Genomic DNA, 22,496 nt, shown 5'->3' with positions numbered 1-22,496 from the left:
GTTTAATCATGGGTTGCTGTGACTTTCTTCCCTGCTACACCAGTGCATAGGCAAGGAAGGGGCTGAAAGATAACAAGTTCACCACTTTGATATTACTGAATTTTTCTTCAATGGTTTATGTCCTTAGGTGTTGCTCACTTTGGTGAAATAAACATGGTTTTCATTGGGAACACTGCTGTCCTCAAGGAGCAGTGCTAAAGACAGCATAGAATCAGAGAATGGTTACAGCACAGAAGGAAGCCATTCATCCCATCATGTCCATGCTAGTCATCTGCAAGAACTCAGTTAGTCCCACTCCCCAGTCTTTTTCCCTGCAATTGGAAAGTTGGATCAAAAGAAGGACTGCTAGTACGGGCAAGCCAGTACTTACTACACTAAGGTCAGGGATCAACATCAACCGAAAGGGGTTGAAATTCACTCTGAGCATTCTCTTGCAACATTCAAGAGCAAAAAACTGTGCAAATATAAGGGATGTTAATGTTGGGGAAGAATATATATTCTTCAAACACCTTGCAACCAACAGCACCTTCGACCAATCTCAAAGCATACAGAGTAAAGAACTGACTGCTCTCTGCCCAATAATGGACTCCAAATCAGAATATCCTCGACTGCACCACTGTCATCTCCTAAACCATCCATGTTGTGGCCTTGGAGTGAGATTATAGGCAGATACTAGAAGATTAGACTGATATTGCACATTTGAGGTTAAGAAGAAAGCTGAATATTCCAACACATTATTCAAGAGAAAATTCAAATCCCCCGATACAAAAATAAACTATCCTACATTCATTTCCAGGAGATTACATCCTTTAGGACATCCCAATTACTACATATAAAATTAATTACTTTGAAATGAAGTTCTTGTTGCTTTGATAACATAATGCATCATTTTTCACACAGCACACTCCTATAAACAAACGAAAAACCGACAAATGATTAGTAAATTACTCGGCAGTTTTAGGTGAGGAAGAACCACACCAGGAGAACTCTCTGCTCTTCAAATAGTGTCATAATGTCTTCAACATCCATCTGAACTGGCAGATGGGGTCTTGATTTAACATTTCAACCAAAACAGCAGTACCTCCTTAGCTCTGAAGAAGAGTCATACCAACTCAAAATGTTAAATCTGCTTCTCTCTCCACAGATGCTGCCAGACCTAATGAGCTTTTCCAGCATTTTCTGTTTTTATTCCCCAGTACTGTACTGGAATGTCAGCTTAGATATGGGCTCAAGTGCTAGTGTGGCACTTGGTCCTAATAATTCACAAGCAACTCAGCCAATTGTATATGGCAGCAGCGTTCAAAGTTAACATTATAATTGGAACATTTTCTAATTTCAGCTGTGAATTTCCATTTTCAAACATTTAAAATGAAATATGTCATTCATTACCATTTGCCATAAGGAATTTGGGTGTCAGATCTACATTCCAGTCCCTGCCTCTTCCCATAGATTCTGGAGGGCACCCGGCAGCCTTGAACCTTTTAAACAGCTAAAGGAAAAGGAAAACATATTTAGTTTCATTTTCTTGGGTGTACTTTTAAAATTACCCATTGTGGTGTTGCTTGCTATTTTTTGTACTGAGGGCTGCAAACCCAACTTGAGTTCCACTTCATTGATGTTACACTGAAGAACTTGCATATGTGTAGCATCTTTCATAACCTCAGAACTTTCCAAAGTGCTTTGCAGCCAACTAAACATACCCACTATTATAACGTTGGAAATACAGCAACCAACTTTGTACACAGCACGATCCCACAAACAGCAATTACGATAATGATCAGATAATCAGTATTTTTAATGACACTGGTTGAAGGATAATTGTTGGGCAGGACACAGGGAGAACTGCACTGCTCTTCTTCAAAGGACAAACGTATAAATTAGGAACAGGAGTAGGCCACTTAGTCCCTTGAGCCTGCTCCGCCATTCCATATTCCTGCCTACCCCGATAACCTTTCATCCCCTTGTTAATCACGAATCCATCTAGCTCTGCCTTAAAAATATTCAGACTCTGCTTCCACAGCCTTTTAAGGAAGAAAATGCCAAAGACTCACAAGCCTTAGAGAAAAAAATTCTCTGTCTTAAATGGGCGACCTCTTATTTTTAAACCATGACCCCTAATTCTAGATTCTCCCACAAGAGGAAACACCCATTCCACATCCACTCTGTCAAGACCCCTCAGAATCTGAAAGGTTGCAATCAAGTCACCTCTTCTAAACTCCAGTAGATACAAGCCTAACCTGTCCAACCTTTCCTCATACGTCAACCCGCCCATTCCTAATATTAGTCTAGTAAACCTTCTCTGAACTGCTTCTAATGCATTTACATCTTTCCTTAAATAAGGAGACCAATACTGTGCACAGTACTCTAGATGTGATCTCACCAGTGACCTGTACAATTGAAGCATAACCTCCCTAGTTTTGTAATCAATTCCCCTCACAATAAATGATAATATTCTATTAGCTTTCCTAATTACTTGCTGTACCTGATGCTTTCCTTTTGCGATTCATGCACTAGGACACCCAAATCCCTCTGCAACCTCTCATCATTTAGATAATACGCCTTTTTTTTATTCTTCCTGCTAAAATGGACAATTTCACATTTGCCCACATTATACTCCATTTGCCAGATCTTTGCCCACTCACTTAACCTATGTCACTTTGTAGCCTACTTACTTCTTATTCTCAACTTACTTTCCTACCTATCTTTGTGTTCTGTGCAAATTTAGCAACCATACCATCTATATCTTCATCCAAATCATTTATATAAATTGTAAAATGTTGAGGCCCCAGCACTGATCCCAGTGGCATACCATTCATTTACGTCAACCTGAGAGGGCAGAGAAGGCCTTAGTTTAATATCTCATCCAAATGTCAGCAGCTCTGACAGTGCAGGGCTCCTTCAGTACTGTACCAGAGTGTCAGACCAGATAATGTGCTCTGGAGTGGTTCCTGAACACACAACTTTTGACTCAAGCAAAAGTGCTACCTAATAAGCCACAGCTGACATCTCAGTGGACTGCAATTCCTCACAGTAATATCCAAATTCCAATTATACCACTGTGTGCACTTGCTGAATGAAGACTAGGCACTTCCCAATGGGAAATATAAAGAGAAATAACAGCTTTATTAAAAAAACAGTTCTACTTTAGCAGCGCCTGTTTCAGTTGCCTGAATCATGACCCTTGTAAAATTCCTGAGATTGGAAGGACTAAAAATGTCAGCACCCTGTAGCATATTATAAAAATCTACAGGTACAAGTATCCAGTCTGTTGTAATGTTATCTCCAGTGTGGAGTTGATGATGAAATAGGTATTTGGAATTAATCCTATATTACGAGTTCACTCTGAAGGCTCTGTGGATAAGGATTGTATGTTGTGCAACTGAATTATAGGCCCTATTCTATGCTGTGTTAGTTGTCAGCTTAATTCAGTCAGCTAGGTCATGTTTCAGCACCACTTGGACTTGGCCTGCTTTACTCCTGTGAACTAGTAGTAGCACATGCACCAATAGAAACATAAAAATAAATCCTACAATTATACCATGCTAAAAAAGGAGAAATAAGTGCAACAGGTTGAGATCAATGAACCTCATGAGCATAAGCTTCTTTGACACTAGAAACCATTACATTAGTTATGACGGCTGACTGCCTAATGCGAAAAGAACATCTTCCATCCTCTTTCATTCAACCTGTAACAGCCAAGTCCTAAAATTCAACAAAAGCAGTGAATAGTCTTGGTTTAGCTCATCTCACTTCAACAACAATTTATAATTATATAGCACCCAAATGTCCCAAGGCACTTCACAGAAGCATTATAAAACAAAGTATGACACTGAGCCACACAAGAACATATTAGGTCAGATCATAAGAAATGGAAGCAGGATTAGGCCAGTTTGTCCATTGAGCCTGCTCCATCATTCAATAAGATCATGGCTGAACTGATAACTCCACTTTCATGCATGATCCCATAACTCTCGTCCCTCTTAGATCAAAAATCTGAATATATTCAAGGCTGAGTTGGACAATAACCCAGCCATCACTGCTCTCTGGGGAAGAGAATTCCAAACACTAATGACCCCAGAGAAGAAATTCTTCTCATCTCAGCTGTGAATACAAGACCTCTTACTTTGAAACTGTGTCCTCCTAGTTCTAGATTCCCCCAGGAGAACAAAGATCCTCTCAACATCTACCCTGCCAAACCTCTCTGAATCTTAAACGTTTCAAAAAGACCACCTCTTGTTCTTCTAAACTCCAAAAGGTATAGGCTCAACCTGCTCAACTTTTCCTCATAAGACAAACACTTTAACCCAGGAATCTGTTTAGTGAATCTTCTCTGAACTGTTTCCACTATGTCTCTCCCTTAAATAAGGAGACCAAAACTACACACAGTACTCTGGATGCAGTCTCACACCAATGCCCTGTACAGTTGTAGCAAGACTTCCCCCCCTTTTATACTCCAGCCCCCTTGCAATAAAGGTCAACATTCCATTTGCCTTCCTAATTGCTTGCTGTGCCTGCATGCTAAGCTTTTGAGATTTGTGTACAAGGATAATCAGGTTTCTCTGTACTGCAGCATTCTGCTGTCTCTCTCCGTTTAAATAATATGCTGCTATTCTATTCTTCCTGCCAAAGTTGACAACCTCACATTTTCCCACATTATACTTCATCTGTCAAATTTTTGCCCATTCACTTAACCTATCAATACCCCTTTTACAGACTCTTTTCCTCCTCAGGGGTCTGTACTGGGGCCTCAACTTTTTACAATTTAGATCAAGGACTTAGGTGAGGGGCCTGAAGACATGGCTAAATTTGCAGATGACACAAAGATAGATGTTATGAAGAGGACATAAGGAGGTTGCAGATGGATATAGATAGCTTGAGTCAGTGCGCAGAAATATGGCAGATAGAGTATAAAGTAGGAAAATGTGAAGTTGTTCACTTTGGCAGGAAGAATAAAAAAGCAGAGTATTACTTAAACAGAGAACGGCTGCAGAATTTTGAGCTGCTAAGGGATCTAGGTGTTCCAGTGCATGAGTCACAAAAAGTTAGTATGCAGGCACATCAAGTAATTAAGGCGGCTAATGGAACGCTATCCTTTATTACGAGAGGAATTGAACATAAAAGTAAAGATGTTACGCTTCAGTTTTGCAGGGCATTTGTGAAGCCGCATCTTGAATAGTGCATGTAGTTTCGGTCTCCTTATTTAAGGAAGAATGTAAATGTACTTGAGACGGTTCAGAGGAGGTTACGAGGAACGGCTAAACAGACTGTTTCCACTGGAGTTTAGAAGAGTGAGGGGTGACTTGATTGAAGCATATAAGATTCTGAACGGTTTTGACAAGGTGGATGTGGAAGGGATGTTTCCTATTGCGGATGTGTCCAGAATTAGGGGCCACTGTTTTAAAATTAGGGGTCACCCTTTTAGGGCAGAGATGAGGAGAATTTCTTTTTCTGAGGGTTGTGCAACTTTGGAACTCTCTGCCTCAGAAGGTGGTGGAGCCGGGGTCATTGAATATTTTTAAGGCAGAGGTGGATTGATTCCCTTGCCAATCAAGAATCTAAGGTTATCAGGGGTAGATGGGAGTGTGGGATTTTAAACACAAACAGAGCAGCCATGATCTTAATGAATGGCAGAACAGGCTCAGGGAGCCGAATGGACTACATCTGCTCCTATTTAGCATGCTCATATGTTTGTAAACTTGTTTTCCCACTATTTTTGTGTCACTGGCAAATATGGCTACAACACAGTTGGTCCCTTCATCCAAGTCATTAGGTTGTAAATAGATGACTAAATGTTTGGTCAAAAAGGTAGGTTTTAAGGAGTGAATTAAAGGAGGAAAACAAGGTAGGAAAGTGCAGAGGGGGAATTCCAGAGCTTGAGGCAGAGGCAGCTGAAGGCACAGTAACCAATGGTGGAGTTGTTATAATTAGGAATGCACAAGAGGCCAAAATTAGAAGAACTGTTATGACGCGGCAGAGGATGTGTGCCAGGTGGACCATATCCATGAGGGAAACTCAATCATGCTATCACAACGGTTTTGCAATTTGTATTTATTTCAAAGCATGTGCACTGAGTTCAGAAGTAATAAGTCTACCAAGACTGAGATTTTTTAAAAAGCTAAATTAAAATATTGTCATGAAAATATAATAATTCTTATAATAATATTATGTATCGTAAAGGTAGGTTAATACTGGGGTTTGGATAGTTTCTCTGTGTGTATGTGGGATTTAATTGAATTGGAGCAACTGGTCTGGAGGCTTCGAGTCATCAACAAGAAGCTAGGTTTGAAATGCTAGATATGTAAACATGGCTGAAGTTTGAGAATGTGAGGTGTAAGCAAAATTTGCATTTTTAGATAAATTAGTTTAGTTTAAATTTCAAAGAGATGGTAGGGTGTTACACCTAGCCAGAAGAAGCCAAGCTAAACAGTGCGCTTATTTTTCCCAAAGGTTACTGATAAAATTAGTACTTTGAAAAGATTTGTATTATGAGAGGGGTAAAGTTCCAAAGACATGTTGGAACAATGGACTTTACATTGAAAAGGGAGAAACATGTGTGAAGGAGCGAAGGCTATGTGTAGGAAGAGAAGGGATTCTAAGATCTAACACAAATGTGAAAAACCTCCAGCATCTGTGCATCAAGTCTACAGGAACCAAAGCTGAGAAATCTAACTTTGAATTCCACTGTCCAGGGCATTGTGTAACTTTGCCTGGATCTGTTTAAATCTTATTGTTCTTTACAGTTGCCTTAATGGAGGAGTAACTGGAAGCCAGATTAATTAGGAGTTTTAGGAGTTATTATAGTAGTAATTTGTAAACCTTTTCGTGTTTGAACTCTTTTCTTCTGTTAATAAATGTTTAATTTAGTTTTCTACAAATCCTCAAGTCATGGTAGACTTATTAACTCTGAATTCAGGGCACGCATCTTGAAATAAAATACAAAGTGCAAAACAGTTGTGACTGCATGATCAGGTTTCCCTCATGGGTTTGATTCGCCTGGCACACATCATCTGCCACGTCATAACAATATTTATTAACAAAAGATTTCAAGCGCATACATAGAACCAGAAATTACTACTGTAGTAACTCCTAAAATTCCTAATTAATCTGACTCTCAGTTACACCCCCTCTAAGGCAACAGTCTCAAACCGATTCTAGATTTTAAACAAATCCAGAAAATTAACACAATACCCTGGACAGTGGAATTCCAAATGGTTTTCTCTAGCTTCAGTTTCAGTAGACAGCAGGCCTATGCACAAATACTAGAGGCTTCATTAAGGCTACTTCACACACTTCTGTTAGATCTCACAATGCCTTCCCCTGACACATAGCTTCAGTCTCCTTTATGTGTTTCTCTCTTCTTAATATGTAAATTCTTTTGGTTAATATATGTCTTTGAAACTGTATCTTCCTCACAATATAAAAGCTTTCATGTTGCTATTATTTATTGTCAGTAACCTTTGGGGAAAAATAAACACATTCCTTAGCCTTGCTTATCTGGCTTTTTGTAAACAGACTGACATACCTTTGAAATCCAAATCTCCCTTCATCTATCTAAAAATGCAAATTCCTTTTACACCTTACATGCTAAGCCAGCATCCATGTTTACTCATTAGCATATCAAGTACCTAGCTTGATATACAAACCAAATCTTAAATGTGTCTGCCTCAGTCAGAAAATCCAAACAATAGCAAGTTGAGAATGCATAAAACTGGACAGCAGAACCTAAGAAAACCTAAGTCAGAGAAGGTCATTCAAGCTCAGTCCTGCTCCATTTAGTGCTCATGCATGACAATTGTAATGCATTTGCCTGCCACACTTCCTGTTGGCCTTCTATTCACCTTCTTTCCTTTATGGGATATTTAGTTGTGATACACAGCTGAAGACTTTGTAAGATCCTGAATTGGATATTGTCTGTTTTTCTGTGATCCAATCAGACAGCATGCTGACTGCAGACTCATTTAACCTGTGGGAGAATTAGGGGACACTATCATGTCAAAAAACTGACTGGAAGGTCATTTTCATGACTTGAAAAGGGGAAATGGAACAACAATGTGAACCAAGAGAAAGTTTTGAGAAGGCACAGTCACCTGAAAAGAGATGAACAAAGTTAGCATTTTAGGTAGGGCTTCTCATTAGGAGAAGCAACGTCAGGATGGAGAAATCCCTAAATGACAGGTATAGATACCTTTAAAAAATTCACAAGACAGAAAGAGGGGAGAGGATTCAAAAGGCAGAGGTCATGTATGCAGATATGTTAAATATTTTTACAAGAAGGTAGCAAAAAGATATAATTGTCAATGACAGGTTATTGAAATGTTGTAAAATGCTGCATATTCTGGAAGCATTATCTGATATTGCATCTGCTAAAAATTAAACAATCCCAGCAGTCACTACAGGGACTGTGCAGATAGTTGTCCAAACAGACAGTTCCAAGGTGGGTGATAATAGCATTAAAGACTGTATGCATTTTTTTTAAAAAGACAAAAAAGGAAAGAAAAACAGTATTTCCTTACATCCTCCAGAGGAGTTATCGATGCACTTTCTCCTCCATAGTAAGAATTCCGGTCCATGTGGAGTACCTTCTTCCCATTCACAGACATGATACCAGACAAGATACATTCCTTTAAAACAAAGCAGAGATAGAATGAAACACCTGAAGAAAAAAAATATTGAGACTGCTTTTAGGTCGGAAAAGGTGAGGGGTTAGGGAAAGCACACAAGAACACAAAAATGTGTATTTATGTAATGATTTATCAGATCCTCAGGACACTGCAAAGCACAATGCATCCAAACAATTACTCGCTCGAGTGCAGGTTGATGATCATCATCATTCTTGGCTGGCAGTTTATGCACAACAACAAGATCCCATTCAAACAGCAAGTTAGATAAACAACCAGTTAATCTGTTTTTACTTTAGTGCAGGATGAGGGATGAATTTTAGCCAGGACAGCAGGAGAAGCCCTGTGGAGAGGTGGAAAGGATGAGAGGTCGCAAACAGGAAATGTTGGAGGACATTTAGCCTGTGATGTGATTGGAATGGTTAAAACAATGAATACATCTGTGGTGGTGTGGGGGGAAGAGAATTGACACAGACATTGTATTCTTCCTTCAATAGCGTGAGGAATATTTTCTGCCCATGGTCTTGGTTTAACATCTTATCCAAAAGACAACTGTTGCTATGCTAAAGCACTGCACAAAGTCAGCCTATATCATGTGCTCAACCAGGCATGGGGCTTGATTTCATTAACATTCTTCATCTATTCTGAAGTGGAAGCCCACCCTCCATTGCTACATCTGCTTCCAACAAGTTCAATTGTCAGTAATACCATTGGCTGACACTACAGGAGTGCTGTGCCCCAGATTGGTCATAAGCCCATAATATCACTGCCCATTCCCATTACATGCTGAATTTTCAACCATGGCTATAGCCTCTAGTGGAGTTGCCAAATGGTGGTTAGGCAATTCCCCACTAGGTCTGAATGAGAGAGTTTGTGGTGGGGCTGAGATGGTGGTCCATTCCTTCTTTATAGCTGCTTACACAGGGCTTCAGAAGGTTCAAAAGGCCTACAAGAAGGGAAATACTAACATTCAGGTAGACAGTCCACTAACTAGTTTGAATATGGAGCCCAACTAACCATTCTTCTTGTTTATAAATACACTTTGTGACGACAAATTCCACAACATCAGCAAAACTTCACTGCAACGTAGATGGCACATGGTTCTTGGGAGCATTCTGGTAACAAAGTAGGTGCCATTAAGGACACAATACTATACCAACAGGTGAAGCCAATTCAAAGATGGCCCACTTATTGCAGTTTCACAGTTGAGCTGTAAGCCTTTCAGACTCTGGAAAGGCAATGCTGAGCCAACAAAGTAAGCCAGAAAGAAAACTAGCAATCAAGAGGATGTGCAGCTTATACATCGAAGACCAGAACAAAAAAAAAAACACCAACTGAACAGGCAGGCTTTAATGTCTCAGATGAAAGATAGAAGTTCAGACAATGATGAAATGGAACATCATCCTAGATTGCGTTCAATTCCTAGAGTGAGGTTTAAACCCACAATGCTCTGATTCAAAATGGAGAGTGCCACCAACTGAGTATTTTGGGACAGACCCTCTTCTAGACTCTGGCTTCAAACTAGCCCAAAAATGATAAGTCAGAACAAGACTTATTTCATCTGCTTGTTATTAGATGTGAGCACACTGTTTAAAAATGTCTGTAACTCAGCATAACAGAGATCATGAAGCTTAATTGAGAAATGAGCATTGGTGTGGTATGCCAATCACTCTTTCATGTCAAATATTTTATTTAACATTACTGGGCAATGCAGCAACTGCCATAAAACATACAATGCAAATAAAAGATTAAGAATTGCTAACAAGACTCAAACCAGGATGCAGACAAACAATGGCTGGTGTCCCTATCCGTAATCTTTATGCCAGCTGAATCAACTCTATCTAAATGTAGAGTCAGCAGTTAAAGGGCCAACCGGAGTTACTAATGATGTAATGGGGACCATTCTCAACTGGTTTCCCAGGTGAAAGGTTGAAATCAATTCAATGAAAAGCAGGCAGTTGATCTGCAATGCCAGTTTTAGAGCTGGACAGTAAGTTGCAAAATCTATCCCAATCGATTTCAGTTGGTCCTGATTACTTGTCTCGTGTATTCAAGTCATTTAGGTTCCCCTACTGGCCCAAAAGCAACGCAATTGTTTGGTCAGGTACCTCAGTGACACAACAAATTTGCAGTTTTGGTCTGTTCATTTGTCTGAAAAAAAAAGCCTTTAGGGCTAAACTGAGATAATTAGGATCTGACTTAAAACATCAAATAAAGCCAGAAAATGCAGGAAAACTACAGGTCAGCCAGCATGCAGAACAGTTGCCGTTCACATGGGGCCTTCAATGAAATGTTATGGAATGTGTTCTCTCTTTCTGATACTGTCTGACCTGCTGTATTACCTACTGTATTCCCACATACAAATACAACCTGCTTGAAAAACAACTTGCACTGTGACAAGTACAAGAATGAAAAATGATCCCCATAAAAGGTACGATGCAATAGTCCTTTGTTGTGATCTCAGCTGATGTTACTACTGGATAAGTCAGATTCCCGGGTAGAACCTGGCTTGATAGATCCTAACTTTTATTTTTTGTTTAAAAACATGGAGGACAGCTACTGAACAGTCACAGAGTCTGCTGATATACTTTCAACAAAAGAATAAAACATTTATTAAACAAGAAAAAGATTAACTATATTACACTACTCCTTCACCCACAATCATACCTTTACAGATTTACACAGATTTGTAAGAATAGGGCAAGTTACAAAAAATCTCTTATACTCTAATGTTCACAGTAAGTATACAGTCCATGTAAACCAGTGGGTGACCTGTCAGACACACTACACTCAAATGAAATGACAGATGCTATGGATTTCTCATCAACTCCCCCTAGATGCTCGTCACACTGTGAGCCCACCCATCTCAGTGAACACCATCTTTCACATGAGGGTTTCCAATCTCCACTCTCGAAGAACTTGCCTTGGAATTTTCTCCAAAGCTACACTTTCACTTGGACGTCTTCAACAGGGATCCAGCTCCAGGGTTTCTACTTCCTTTTGATGTTCCTCTCCCCTAGATCGCCATGTGCTTTCAAGCTTCGCCTTCCATGAGCTCTGATACTCAGAACACCACTGCTTCACAGGCCCGTAGTAAGGAGTCACCCACCCTTGGCTGTCTCCTCAGATCTTCTGGCCTCTCAAGCCCACTTTGCCTCGATTCTGCTCCCTTGCAGCTTTCTCTCTTTAATTCGGAGCCTTTTCCTCTGTTCCTTCCTTTAACTTGATTGAATAGGATCTTGTTTTAGATTTCTGCACTTGTCCTTTGGCTTAACTTAAAAGGTCTTCTTGGGACCTTTCTAATTTTCCTTTAGGGCCTGCTCCCTGCAGTTCCCTCTCCAGTGGACTGCTGACAGCCTGGCATCTCCCTTGAGATCCAGAACTCACTCAACACGGACTGTTTCTTTAACTTTAGAGCAACTCATCTAAGATTCTTAAACAGAGAGATGTAAACAGCAATACACCAACTGAACTCAAACTGTTTTCTGTTTCTCTGTCTCTGTGGGCCCCCTGTTGCTAGGCAGCAACACAGTTTTCCCTCCCTTGTTTTAACTTACTTAAACCATTTCAAGAGTCATAAAACCTCATTAAAATGCAGGTATACAAACAAACCCACAGACTTGGAAGTAACATTCTAAAGTGAAACAAAAACCCATCTCACTTAATACACATGCAAAATATAAATTAAACTTAAACTTAAAGCTATAGCTTATTCCTAACACCCACCAATGCAGATATAATTCACTTAAAACTATTTCTAGTTGCTAACACCTTCAAGGTAGCATTTCTTGGAATAGTATGACACAAGCTCACATTCACAGTGCCCTAGAGGGAGAGTTCCTGCTTTCTGCTGCACGAAAGATGCAAATGTCACCTATGCCAACCTGACCCACTCTGCACACTTCTCATGATTTCATCTTTTTTGCCAGTGTTCAATGGATGGGGTTTTCAGCTACGTTTGGAAGAAACCACCAGCCTGGTCTCTTGGCAAAAAAGGATGAATGATACAGAAAGATTCAAGGAGGGGAAAAAATAAAATTAATAAAGAGCAGGCTTCTGAAGATTTGGTTAAAGCCAGCCCAATGATGCCAAAATTAAATCAGAACTGACTTAATAGTAGATTTCAAATAAATACAAAATTCTTCATTGCAAAATCCTCACATCTCCTCAATTTGTAACATTTAAAAAGATATTGCATTTGACATGTCTATAAATACTGTTGACATGCAAGGCCATTTTAGATATAGAGATGGTAACCTGGAGGCTACAGGGGCAGATTAAAGTGGCTTAATTGTAGCCATATATTTAGAAAAAAGAGAACAGAGGTCCTGGGAACCAGTGCAAACACAGAGCTGATGTGATTATGTTGCAATGATGCACTTAATAACAGCAGCTGTTTCTAGTACTGACCTTCACTATATGTTGAATGCAGAAAGAAAATCTGCTCCTATTACATCCTTTCTTAGGAAAGCTTATGTAAAACTGTATAATACTGTTTGACTGTATGAAATAGGAAGTTTTTCCACCTGTCCTAGGTTTCTGACTTTTGCTGGGGCACAGTTCCAAAGGCAGCAAGTGCCCTCTGGTATCCTTCCTAAGTGAGCATTGTCTACATAACCAATTTCTATCAAAGGTCATTAAACAGCTGATAAACTACACTTGTTGGAAAGTACGTGGGGTCTGACAATAATGTTCAATCCATACACAATATACAAGCTGATTTGTTCCCCCACTAGTTTTCCTTTTCTAACCCTAAGGACAGAGATGTCAACTGTAGCTCCTCTCCTGCTTCCTCAGTTGAGAGCTGCTAACATAGCAGAGACAGATATTCAGACCTGGATGGCTTTGTACAACAACATAAAAATGAAGGCTTCTATTAAACCATTGGGGAAAGCTCAAAACCTTTTCTTAAATGCCTCACCAACATTTTCAAAAGTAGAGAGAGCAAGACTAGCTTACTCTGGGGCCACCCAGATGCTTATTTATAGATTTGCTGTCGACAGAGATTATTTACTTATTAATATACTTAAACTGCTTCCTCCACATTAGAGCATAATCATCAACTGAACTCAAACTGTTTTCAGTTTCTCTGTTGTTGTGGGCCCCCTGTTGCTAGGCAACAGCACAGTTTTCTCTCCCTTGTTTTAACTTCCTCAAACCATTTCAAGGGTCATAAAACCTCATTAACATGGAAGTATATAAATAAACCCACAGACTCGGAGGCAATATTGTAAGATTAGATAGTAGGACAAAGTAGTTGCATACAGTAGTTACATACAGTAGTTACAGGAGTTGCATCCAGGAGGGGTTTGGAAGCAGTGCCAATCCAGGTGCTTCAGTATTAAGAATCAGTATCCATTCCCAACTTAATTTACATAATGACAAGCATTCATGAAACTCGATGCAAATTAATTCAACTTGATTTCAAATCAGAGGAGGCATCAAATCTGAGGAAACAGCTCAGGAGCCACAAAATGAATTGGACAAAGTATGTAAGTGGGCAGAGCAGCAACAAATGGAAGTTAAAGATAATCAAGTATTGTAAACATAACAGGAAAGAGCACAAGATAAATGCTCTGTGTTGAAATATTGAAAAATGAAATTAGAAGAACTAGATCTGTTAGTAGGATCAATAAGCAGTCACCACTTACAGCAGCAATCAAAGCAAATAGAATACAACACAAGACAATGACATACAAGTCAGAGGGAGTCTTACTCAAACTTCAGTACACCAGTTCCATTCTATTCCTATCTGTAGAACTTGGACATGTGCAAGTTGACTGGCAATTTAACAGCAGTCAATGCACCCCAACAGTACTTAATTGGTTGTAACTGTTTTAGGACATCCTCAGGACAAGATAAAAACAAAATTTTATTCCTCTCTTGCACAAAGTAGAGACCCAGACTTTAAGAGGTTAATAGGCCAGTTTTATGCCCTTCTCATCACCTGATCCAATACTTCTATTTTACAAATCTTTCAGGCATTTCCACAATACAATAGTACTAATTAGAAACAATGTAATGGAAAGTGATTTTTTTTTTTAAAAAGAAAAATCTGCTTACCAAAATGGTGAAGGTCTGTTCTCAAGAATGGAATATTTTCCACCTAAGACATCAAGAACTCCCACATCAGCAATAGCTTCCTGTACCTTTCCCAAAAATCTGCTTCAGCTCCAACCTCAGTAAAGCAACCAATACAAACTCTCCCCTGCACCCTACAATCTTACATCCAAGTGAAATTTCCAGTTTGTTTAAACAAGAATTCACAAGTCATTTTTCTTGTCCATAAGATGCTCATACTGTCTGTTCAATCAAGAGCAGAATGACACAAGTAGCTAAACAATGTCCTTGTGTTGCCAGTTTCAATGATTCCAGGCAGTCAAAATTTACTTGTGCCAGTGTCTCCGATACATACTGACACATGCCAAGAAAACCTGTCCTAACCTTTGAAACGCGGTCAGCTTTATTATCATAGCAATTATGAAAAAAAAATCAATATAACGCTACAGATAGATCATAGTCAATAAACAAAAACAGTTCAAGACACTTTTTAAAAATTCATTCACGAGATGTGGGTATCGCTGGCTTTGCAGCATTTATTGCCCATCCCTAATTGCCCTTGAAGTGGTGAGCTCCCTTCTTGAACACTGCAGTCCAGGTGATGTATGTACACTCAGCACAGTTAGAGAGGGAGTTCCAGGATTTTGATCCAGCGACGGTGAAGGGACAGCGATATTATTTTCAAGTCAGAATCGTGAGTGGCTTGGAGCGGAATTTCAAGGTAGTGGTGTTCCCATGCATCTGCTGCCCTTTTCCTTCAAAATGGTAGCAGTCATGGGCTTGGAAGGTGCTGTCAAAGGAGCATCGGTGAGTTCCTGCAGTGCATCCTGTAGATGGCACACACTGCTGCCATTGTGCATCGGTGGTGGAGGAGGGAGTGAATGTTTGTGCATGTTGTGCCAATCAAGTGGGCTTCTTTGTCCTAGATGGCGTTGAACTTCTTGAGTGTTGTTGGAGCTGCACTAATCCAGGCATGTGGAGTATTCCATCGCACTCCTGACTTGTGCCTTGTAGGTGGTGGGCAGGCTTTGGGGAGTCAGGAGGTGAGTTACTCGCTGCAGGATTCCTAGCCTCTGACCTGCTGTTGTAGCCACAGTATTTATATGGCTAGTCCAGTTCAGTTTCTGGTCAATATTAATCTTCCAGGATGTTGATAGTGGGGTACTCAGCAATGATAATGCCATTGAATATCAAGGGGCGATGTTTGGATTCTCTCTTGTTGGAGATGGTCATTGCCTGACACTTGTGTGGCGTCAATGTCACTTGTCACTTGTCAGCCCAAGCCTGGATATTGTCCAGGTCTTCCTGCATTTGGACATGGGCTGCTTCAGTATCTAGAGCCATGAATGTTGCTGAACACTGGAAATGTTCGCTGATGATTGCACACTTCTGACCTTGTAATGGAAGGAAGATCATTGATGAAGCAGCTGAAGATGGTTGGGCCTAGGACACTATCCTGAGGAACGCCTGCAGTAATGACCTGGAACTGAGATGACTGACCTCCAACAACCACAACCATCTTCTTTTGTGCTAGGTATGACTCCAAATAGCAGAGAGTTTCCCCCGATTCCCACTGAATCCAGTTTTGCTCAGGCTCCTTGATGCCACACTCAGTCAAATGCTGCCTCGATGTCAAGTGCAGTCACTCTCACTTCACCTCTGGAGTTCAGCTCTTTTATCTACGTTTGAACCAAGGTCGTAATGAGGTCAGGAGCTGAGTGGCCCCAGTGGAACTCAAACTGAGGATCAGTGAGCAGGTTATTGCCTAATCAAGTGCCGTTTGATAGCACTATTGATGACCCCTTCCATTACTTTTCTGATGATGGAGAGTAGACTGATGGGGCGGTAATTGGTCGCGTTGGATTTGTCCTACTTTTGGTGGACAGGATGTGCCTGGGCAATTTTCCACATTGCCGGATAGATGCCAGTGTTGCAGCTGTACTGGAACAGCTTGGCTAGGGGCCTGGCACGTTCTGGAGCACAAGTCTTCAGTACTATGGCCGGAATATTGTCAGGCCCCATAGCCTTTGCAGTATCCAGTGCCTTCAGCTGTTTCTTGATATCACATGGAGAGAACTGAATTGGCTGAAGACTGGTATCTGTGATGCTGGGAACCCCCGGAAGAGGCAGAGGTGGATTATCCACTCAGCACTTCTGGCTGAAGATTGTTGCAAATGCTTCAGCCTTATCTTTTGCATTGATGTGCTGGGCTCCCCCATTATTGAGGATGGGGATATTTGTGGAGCCTCCTCCCCAGTGAGTTAATTAATTGTCTATCACCATTCACGACTGGTGGCAACAGGACTGCAGGGCTCAGATCTGATCGATTGGTTGTGGGATCGCTTACCTCTGTCTACAGCTTGCTGCTTATGCTGTTTGACACGCAAGTAGTCCTATGTTGCAGCTTCACCAGGTTGTTAACTCGTTTTTAGGTATGGTGCTGCTCTTGGCATGCTCTCCTGCATTCTTCATTGAACCAGGGATGATCCCCTGGCTTGGTGGTAATGGTAGAGTGGGGGACATGCCCAGGCCATGAAGTTAAAGATTGTGTTTAAATACAATTCTGCTGCTGTTGGTTGCCTCATGGTTGCCCAATCTTGCGTTGCTAGATCTGTTCGAAATCTATCCCAGTTGGCACAGTGGTAGTGCCACACAACCCTATGGAGGGTATCCTCAATATGGGTTAAAGTCAGCACCAGACACAGAATTTGGGCACGTTTACAGATTTTGTTGAGATATCCAGTTTGAAAATCTACAATCCTATACAAGGTTTTACTGTCACTGGCTGATTTCCTTAGGTATTGCACATGGGGTATAATTGTAATGTTTAGCTGCCAGAGACAGCCCCTTTAAAGCCATTGCTCACCATCCTAATGAGGAAATGGTCTCAGAGATCAATTAGAGGCTAACTGTTATTCAAGGTTTTGCACATTGGCAGTGACTTGTCTTCTCATTATTTTCTCAGCAACTTCTTCAGGTAACCTCAAGATCAGAAAATGCAGGAAGTACAGATTTTTTCTATTTTTTTTTAAATAAAGAGACTATATAAAACACCAAATCATAATGGAATATGAGGCATGGTGGATCTTCTGAAACCTTTTTATAAAATTGGGCATTGAGGATTTAAAAGTCTCAATGAAATAAAGCAACAGTGCAGGTGCAGCCCTACCTGGTACAACAATATGTTGAGACATATATAATTCCAACTTACATTTAAAGAAAAAGCACACCTTCTATTCACTGACCTAATGAACCACCCTGCAAGACAGATTACCATCTGTTAATGCCCTTTTAAAAGGTATCCTTCTGCTGTATGACTTGTTTCCATGGCAGCCATCCAATGTCTAGTGTGGCCCAATGATACAGCTCAACACGCAGATGTTTACAGGAGCAACACCGACAGGCAGTCTGGCAATCAAGATTCTTATGTGAATCGGATCCCTGTGAGGTCCAATGAGCACATCACCCATCAATGGCACAGAGGTGGGTTTAGGAGAGAATTATCTTGGCAATGCGTTCTCTCTTGCACAGCCAGTGACGTACGCAACACTAATACCTAGTCTAAGAACAGTTAAGACTCTTACTAGCTGTTTAGAGGGAGAACATGACAGTACAAAGAATAGTGCATCAGAGCCCCACAGCTTTCACCCAGTCATTAATTTGTTAACAAAGTCAAACAAAATTCAACACTCTCTGGCAAGTTTCAGTCATTTGGATTGACCTCACTAATTTTGGTCTTGAAAGAAAAAGCAGTGCAGCTCATCTCATTCCTGAAAATTAACTCTGTACCATACATTCAAATGGTTTGGCTATCACCCCTTTAAATCACAGAGGTCACTGCTAATATTTCCTCAATGTTGACAGATCCAATCCAATAGTAAATGGATCTTGGGTACCAAATTATTGCCCAGTTGTCATGAGACCCTCAAGAACTTAGATTCTAGCCCCACAAAGCCCAGCCAACCGAGCTGTATTTCTTGTCCTGATTAAATTTTATGGGTTCAGAGGATTGGAAGGGGATGTTCTTAATGCTGTTGCATCATTGGTGGCACGATCAAGAATTTAGGATATAGCCATTAATGAGGCAATCACACCAAAGACAGCCTTTCTCAAAGAACCACCAACCTCACCAAGCAAGACATCATTCTAACTTAGATACTAATCATTCCTTCATCATCACTCACTCAGAATTCTGGAATCCCATAATGAACATGATTGTGGAAGCATCAGTCACAGAGCAACTCAATATAATGGTTCACCTACTACCACCATCTTCTCAAAGCATCTCAGGATGGGCAGTACAACAGTCACCCGTGTCTTGAGAACTAATTAATACTTAAGTGCCAAAATCTGTTAGCATCGACAAATTAGCAGGTCCATCAGTGTCTTATCACATGCCAAATAGCCCGTTAAGACAAAATGCTTAAACTCTTATTAGATGTATCAATTAAAAAGTGTAGGAAGTAATTTCAATATACAAACACTAAAATGAGGTAGTGTTTTAAAAACACAAGCACTTCCAGCTGGTATTTATATTTTAATAGTCTTAGTTCTCCCATCTGGTGAGTTTACCTTTTATGAACCTTGTAATTGCTATGCTAATATCAGTATCAAGGCCTAATGGACTCAGACTTCTACAGTCCAGCATCTGTCTGGATCCTTGCCTCTCTTTAAAATATTGTGACGGGTCGAGGCTCATTGTTGGGCATACAAATGCCTAAAAGAGAGAAAATCAGGGAGCTCAAGTAATATTACGTGATTTAAATGTGAACTAGATTTGAGATGCCAGAGCATTGCAGCAAGAAAGAAAAATTGTTGTACCAAAACCATAAACAGGTTACATGCGGTGTCCCATAGGATCGGTGCAAGGGTCCTTGTGCATGCAGGATAAACACAGAACATACTTACAGGAATGATGCTGAAAAGTGGAAGAGACAAGGATGTACATGTTGTGAACAGATCATTCAAAGTTCACTACTAATACAGAGGTGTTGTTGACAAAGCAAGGCATTAGGCTGTATAGAACCGTTCAGTAGAAATCAAAGAACACCATTCTGTCATTGTACATCTCGTTGGCTAGACTGCAATTGGATTATTTTGCACAGATTTTTGGTCCCTTCATAGAGTGGGTGATACAGTGGCTTTGGAAAAGGTTCAGAAGAGAGCTACAACATCCCCAATTTAAAGAACCTTAGTTACTTGAACAGGCTTGAAAAGCTCTATCTATTTACTTCTGAAGAGATAGGGATTTATAAAATAATTAAAAGAACTGGCTTACGTGTCTCATGGTAGATTATTTTAGTTCAAAAGATTGGCTACGTGTTTGAACTACACATACGTAGGAGTAGGCTAAATGTTAGATGGTTCTTCTTTTCTCAGAGAGTAATGAGTCTCAAAAATCCGTTTCCAGCTGGTGTGATGTGTGCTTACTCCGCATGCTTTCAAGAGGAACCTCAATTGGTTTTTGACTAGAGCAAAGATTGCATCATATAAGTAGATAAACAGTTAACATGACATGATCAATATGATCTCCAGTACTGATCTTGATCACCTTAGCGGGTCGGAGACGAAAATTCCAGATTCCACCACCATACACTGGCCCCTGCTGCTTATTGGCCCTGGGTCTGTTTATTTGTCTTTTCAGGAGATTATGTACTTGCAAAGTGGGGGAAGGGTAGAAAGGGTCTAGTCATGACGTTGCAATCATCAGTGTGGGACAGGCTCGACGGACCTATGGGTCTTTTTCTGCCTGTCAGTTTTGAATGTTCGAGCGCATCCAGCTGAGCTGCCTGATCAGCACACAGTAAGTGACAGCATATTGCAATAACAGCCTGGATTTATATAGCACCTTTAAAAGAGGAAAATTACCCTGCACAGTTCAAGAGACCATAAGACAAAAAAATTACCAAGTCAACGAAGGACATCTTAGGACAGGTGACCAAAAGCTTGGTCAAAGGAGATGGTTTTAAACAGTGTCTTAGGAAATCAGAGAGGTGATGAAATGTAAAGATTAAGAGAGGCAATTCATTGACAGATAAAACATGGCTGTCAACAGTGGGGCAAAGGGAACATTAGATGTCAAGGGGAAAGAATGCAGAGATTATACATTGGATCACCTGGTTAGTTCACTGCCAGGAAGTACTGTACTGTAATATGATTTAGCTGTAGCATTCTGAAAATAGACCTTAGCCCAATCTTTGCATTCAGGTATAAATATAATATACTATTTAACTGGCAAAGGAACTTCAAATCTGGTAAATAGAATTTTTTGATTAACTGATTTTTATGGCCCTTGGATCTTACTGACGGCTCGAGAAGGGAATGATTGTCGTGTGGTATTGAACTACATAAAGACAAAATAAAATGCAAATCTTCCTCAGTGCTCAGTTAGCTGACCTCAGTTCTAGTGATAGCAGAGGTGCTACAGTTGTCCTTAGTGCTTCTGGGGTAGTGAATGAGGAAAAGTCAGTCCAGGTTCCTACTCTTCACTAACAGACCCTATCTGTACTAATGCAAGAACTACTGTGAAACAGGATCACCTCCCACAGTGAAATAGCCTACTGACATTCAATTCTCATCTCACACAAGTAGAATGGTGGCCTTGACTAATGCGGTGAAAGATTGGGAAATGTTGATGTACAAAGAGACCTGGGTATCCTTGTCCACCAATCACTGAAAGCAAGCAATTAAGAAGGCAAACAGTATGTTGGCTTTCATTGCAACAGGACTTGAGTACAGGAGCAAGGATGTCTTACTGTAGCCTTGATGTGACCACACCTGGAGTATCGTGTGTAGTTTTCATCTCCTTACCTAAAAAAGGATACATATGCCATAGAGGGAGTGCAGCAAAGCTCATCAGACTGATTCCTGGGATGGCAGGATTGTCTTATGAGGAGAGATTGGGCCGACTAGGCCTGTATTCGCTGGAGTTTAGAAGAATGAAAGGGGATCTCATCGAAACATAAAATTCTGACAGGGATGGACAGACTGGATGCAAGGATGATATTTCCTCTGGCTGGGGGGTCTAGAACAATGGGTCACAGTCTCAGGATATGGGGCATGTAGGACTGAAATGAGGAGAAACTTCTTCACTCAGAGGGTGATGAACCTATGGAATTCTCGACCACAGAAGGCTGTACTGGCCAAGTCATTGAATATATTTAAGAATGAAATAGATTTCTGGACTCTAAAGGCATCAAAGGGTATGAGGAGAGAGCGGGAGTACAACTTTGAGACGGAGGGTCATCCATGATCATATTCAATGGCGGAGCAGGCTCCAAGGGCCTAATGACCTACTCCTGCTCCTATTTCTATGTTTTTACATTCAATTCTCCTGGAACCAACCCAAAGTGTTTTGCAGCTCCCAAAGGTTTACTTCTGTTCTTTTCCCTTTCCCAATACTACCTTTGACAACCAGTGTCTTCCTTGGGATTCTCCCTCCAGCTTCAGCTAAGCGAAAGCTCGGCATGGTTTTAATGCCTCGAATTTGGTTTTCAAATTGAGCACAAGTTCACACCTGCATTCAGAGTCAATATTTTCTGCTTAAGGTGCAGGCCTGGCTAACATCTATCTCTTTTTGTTCCCCACCTCCCAGTTGACTGCAGACCACACAAGACCAAAAACTGCAACTCTCTTATGTCTGTGATACTTCTGGGCTTAGAATTAAAGTCACTCTATCGGAATAAATGTAGCATTCGCAAAAAGGTTGATGATTTGAATGCACAAATGGAGGTAAATGGTTATGATTTAAATTGCCATTAAAATTTAATTACATGGTGGCTACAAGGTAACCAAAATTGGGAACTGAATATCCAAGGA

The 22,496-nt window shown here is 40.5% G+C and overlaps 1 protein-coding gene across 2 annotated transcripts in view; it reads right to left on the bottom strand.

Annotated features, from left to right (window-relative positions):
- The window catches only part of LOC121280373 (rab GDP dissociation inhibitor alpha), a 58,124-nt gene that overhangs the window by 22,858 nt on the left and 12,770 nt on the right, over window positions 1–22,496 (bottom strand). For both annotated transcript variants that reach the window (XM_041192315.1, XM_041192316.1), the window contains 2 exons: window positions 8,514–8,621; window positions 1,390–1,489 (listed from right to left, as the gene is read on the bottom strand). In XM_041192315.1, the coding sequence (XP_041048249.1) occupies window positions 1,390–1,489; window positions 8,514–8,621 (208 nt within the window). The remainder of the gene's footprint in view (window positions 1–1,389; window positions 1,490–8,513; window positions 8,622–22,496) is intronic.

Source organism: Carcharodon carcharias, chromosome 7 (genome assembly GCF_017639515.1).
Source record: "Carcharodon carcharias isolate sCarCar2 chromosome 7, sCarCar2.pri, whole genome shotgun sequence".
Lineage (NCBI taxonomy): Eukaryota > Metazoa > Chordata > Chondrichthyes > Lamniformes > Lamnidae > Carcharodon > Carcharodon carcharias.
The sequence above is the reverse complement of the archived record's forward strand: the minus strand, read 5'-3'. Positions and strand labels throughout refer to the sequence as shown.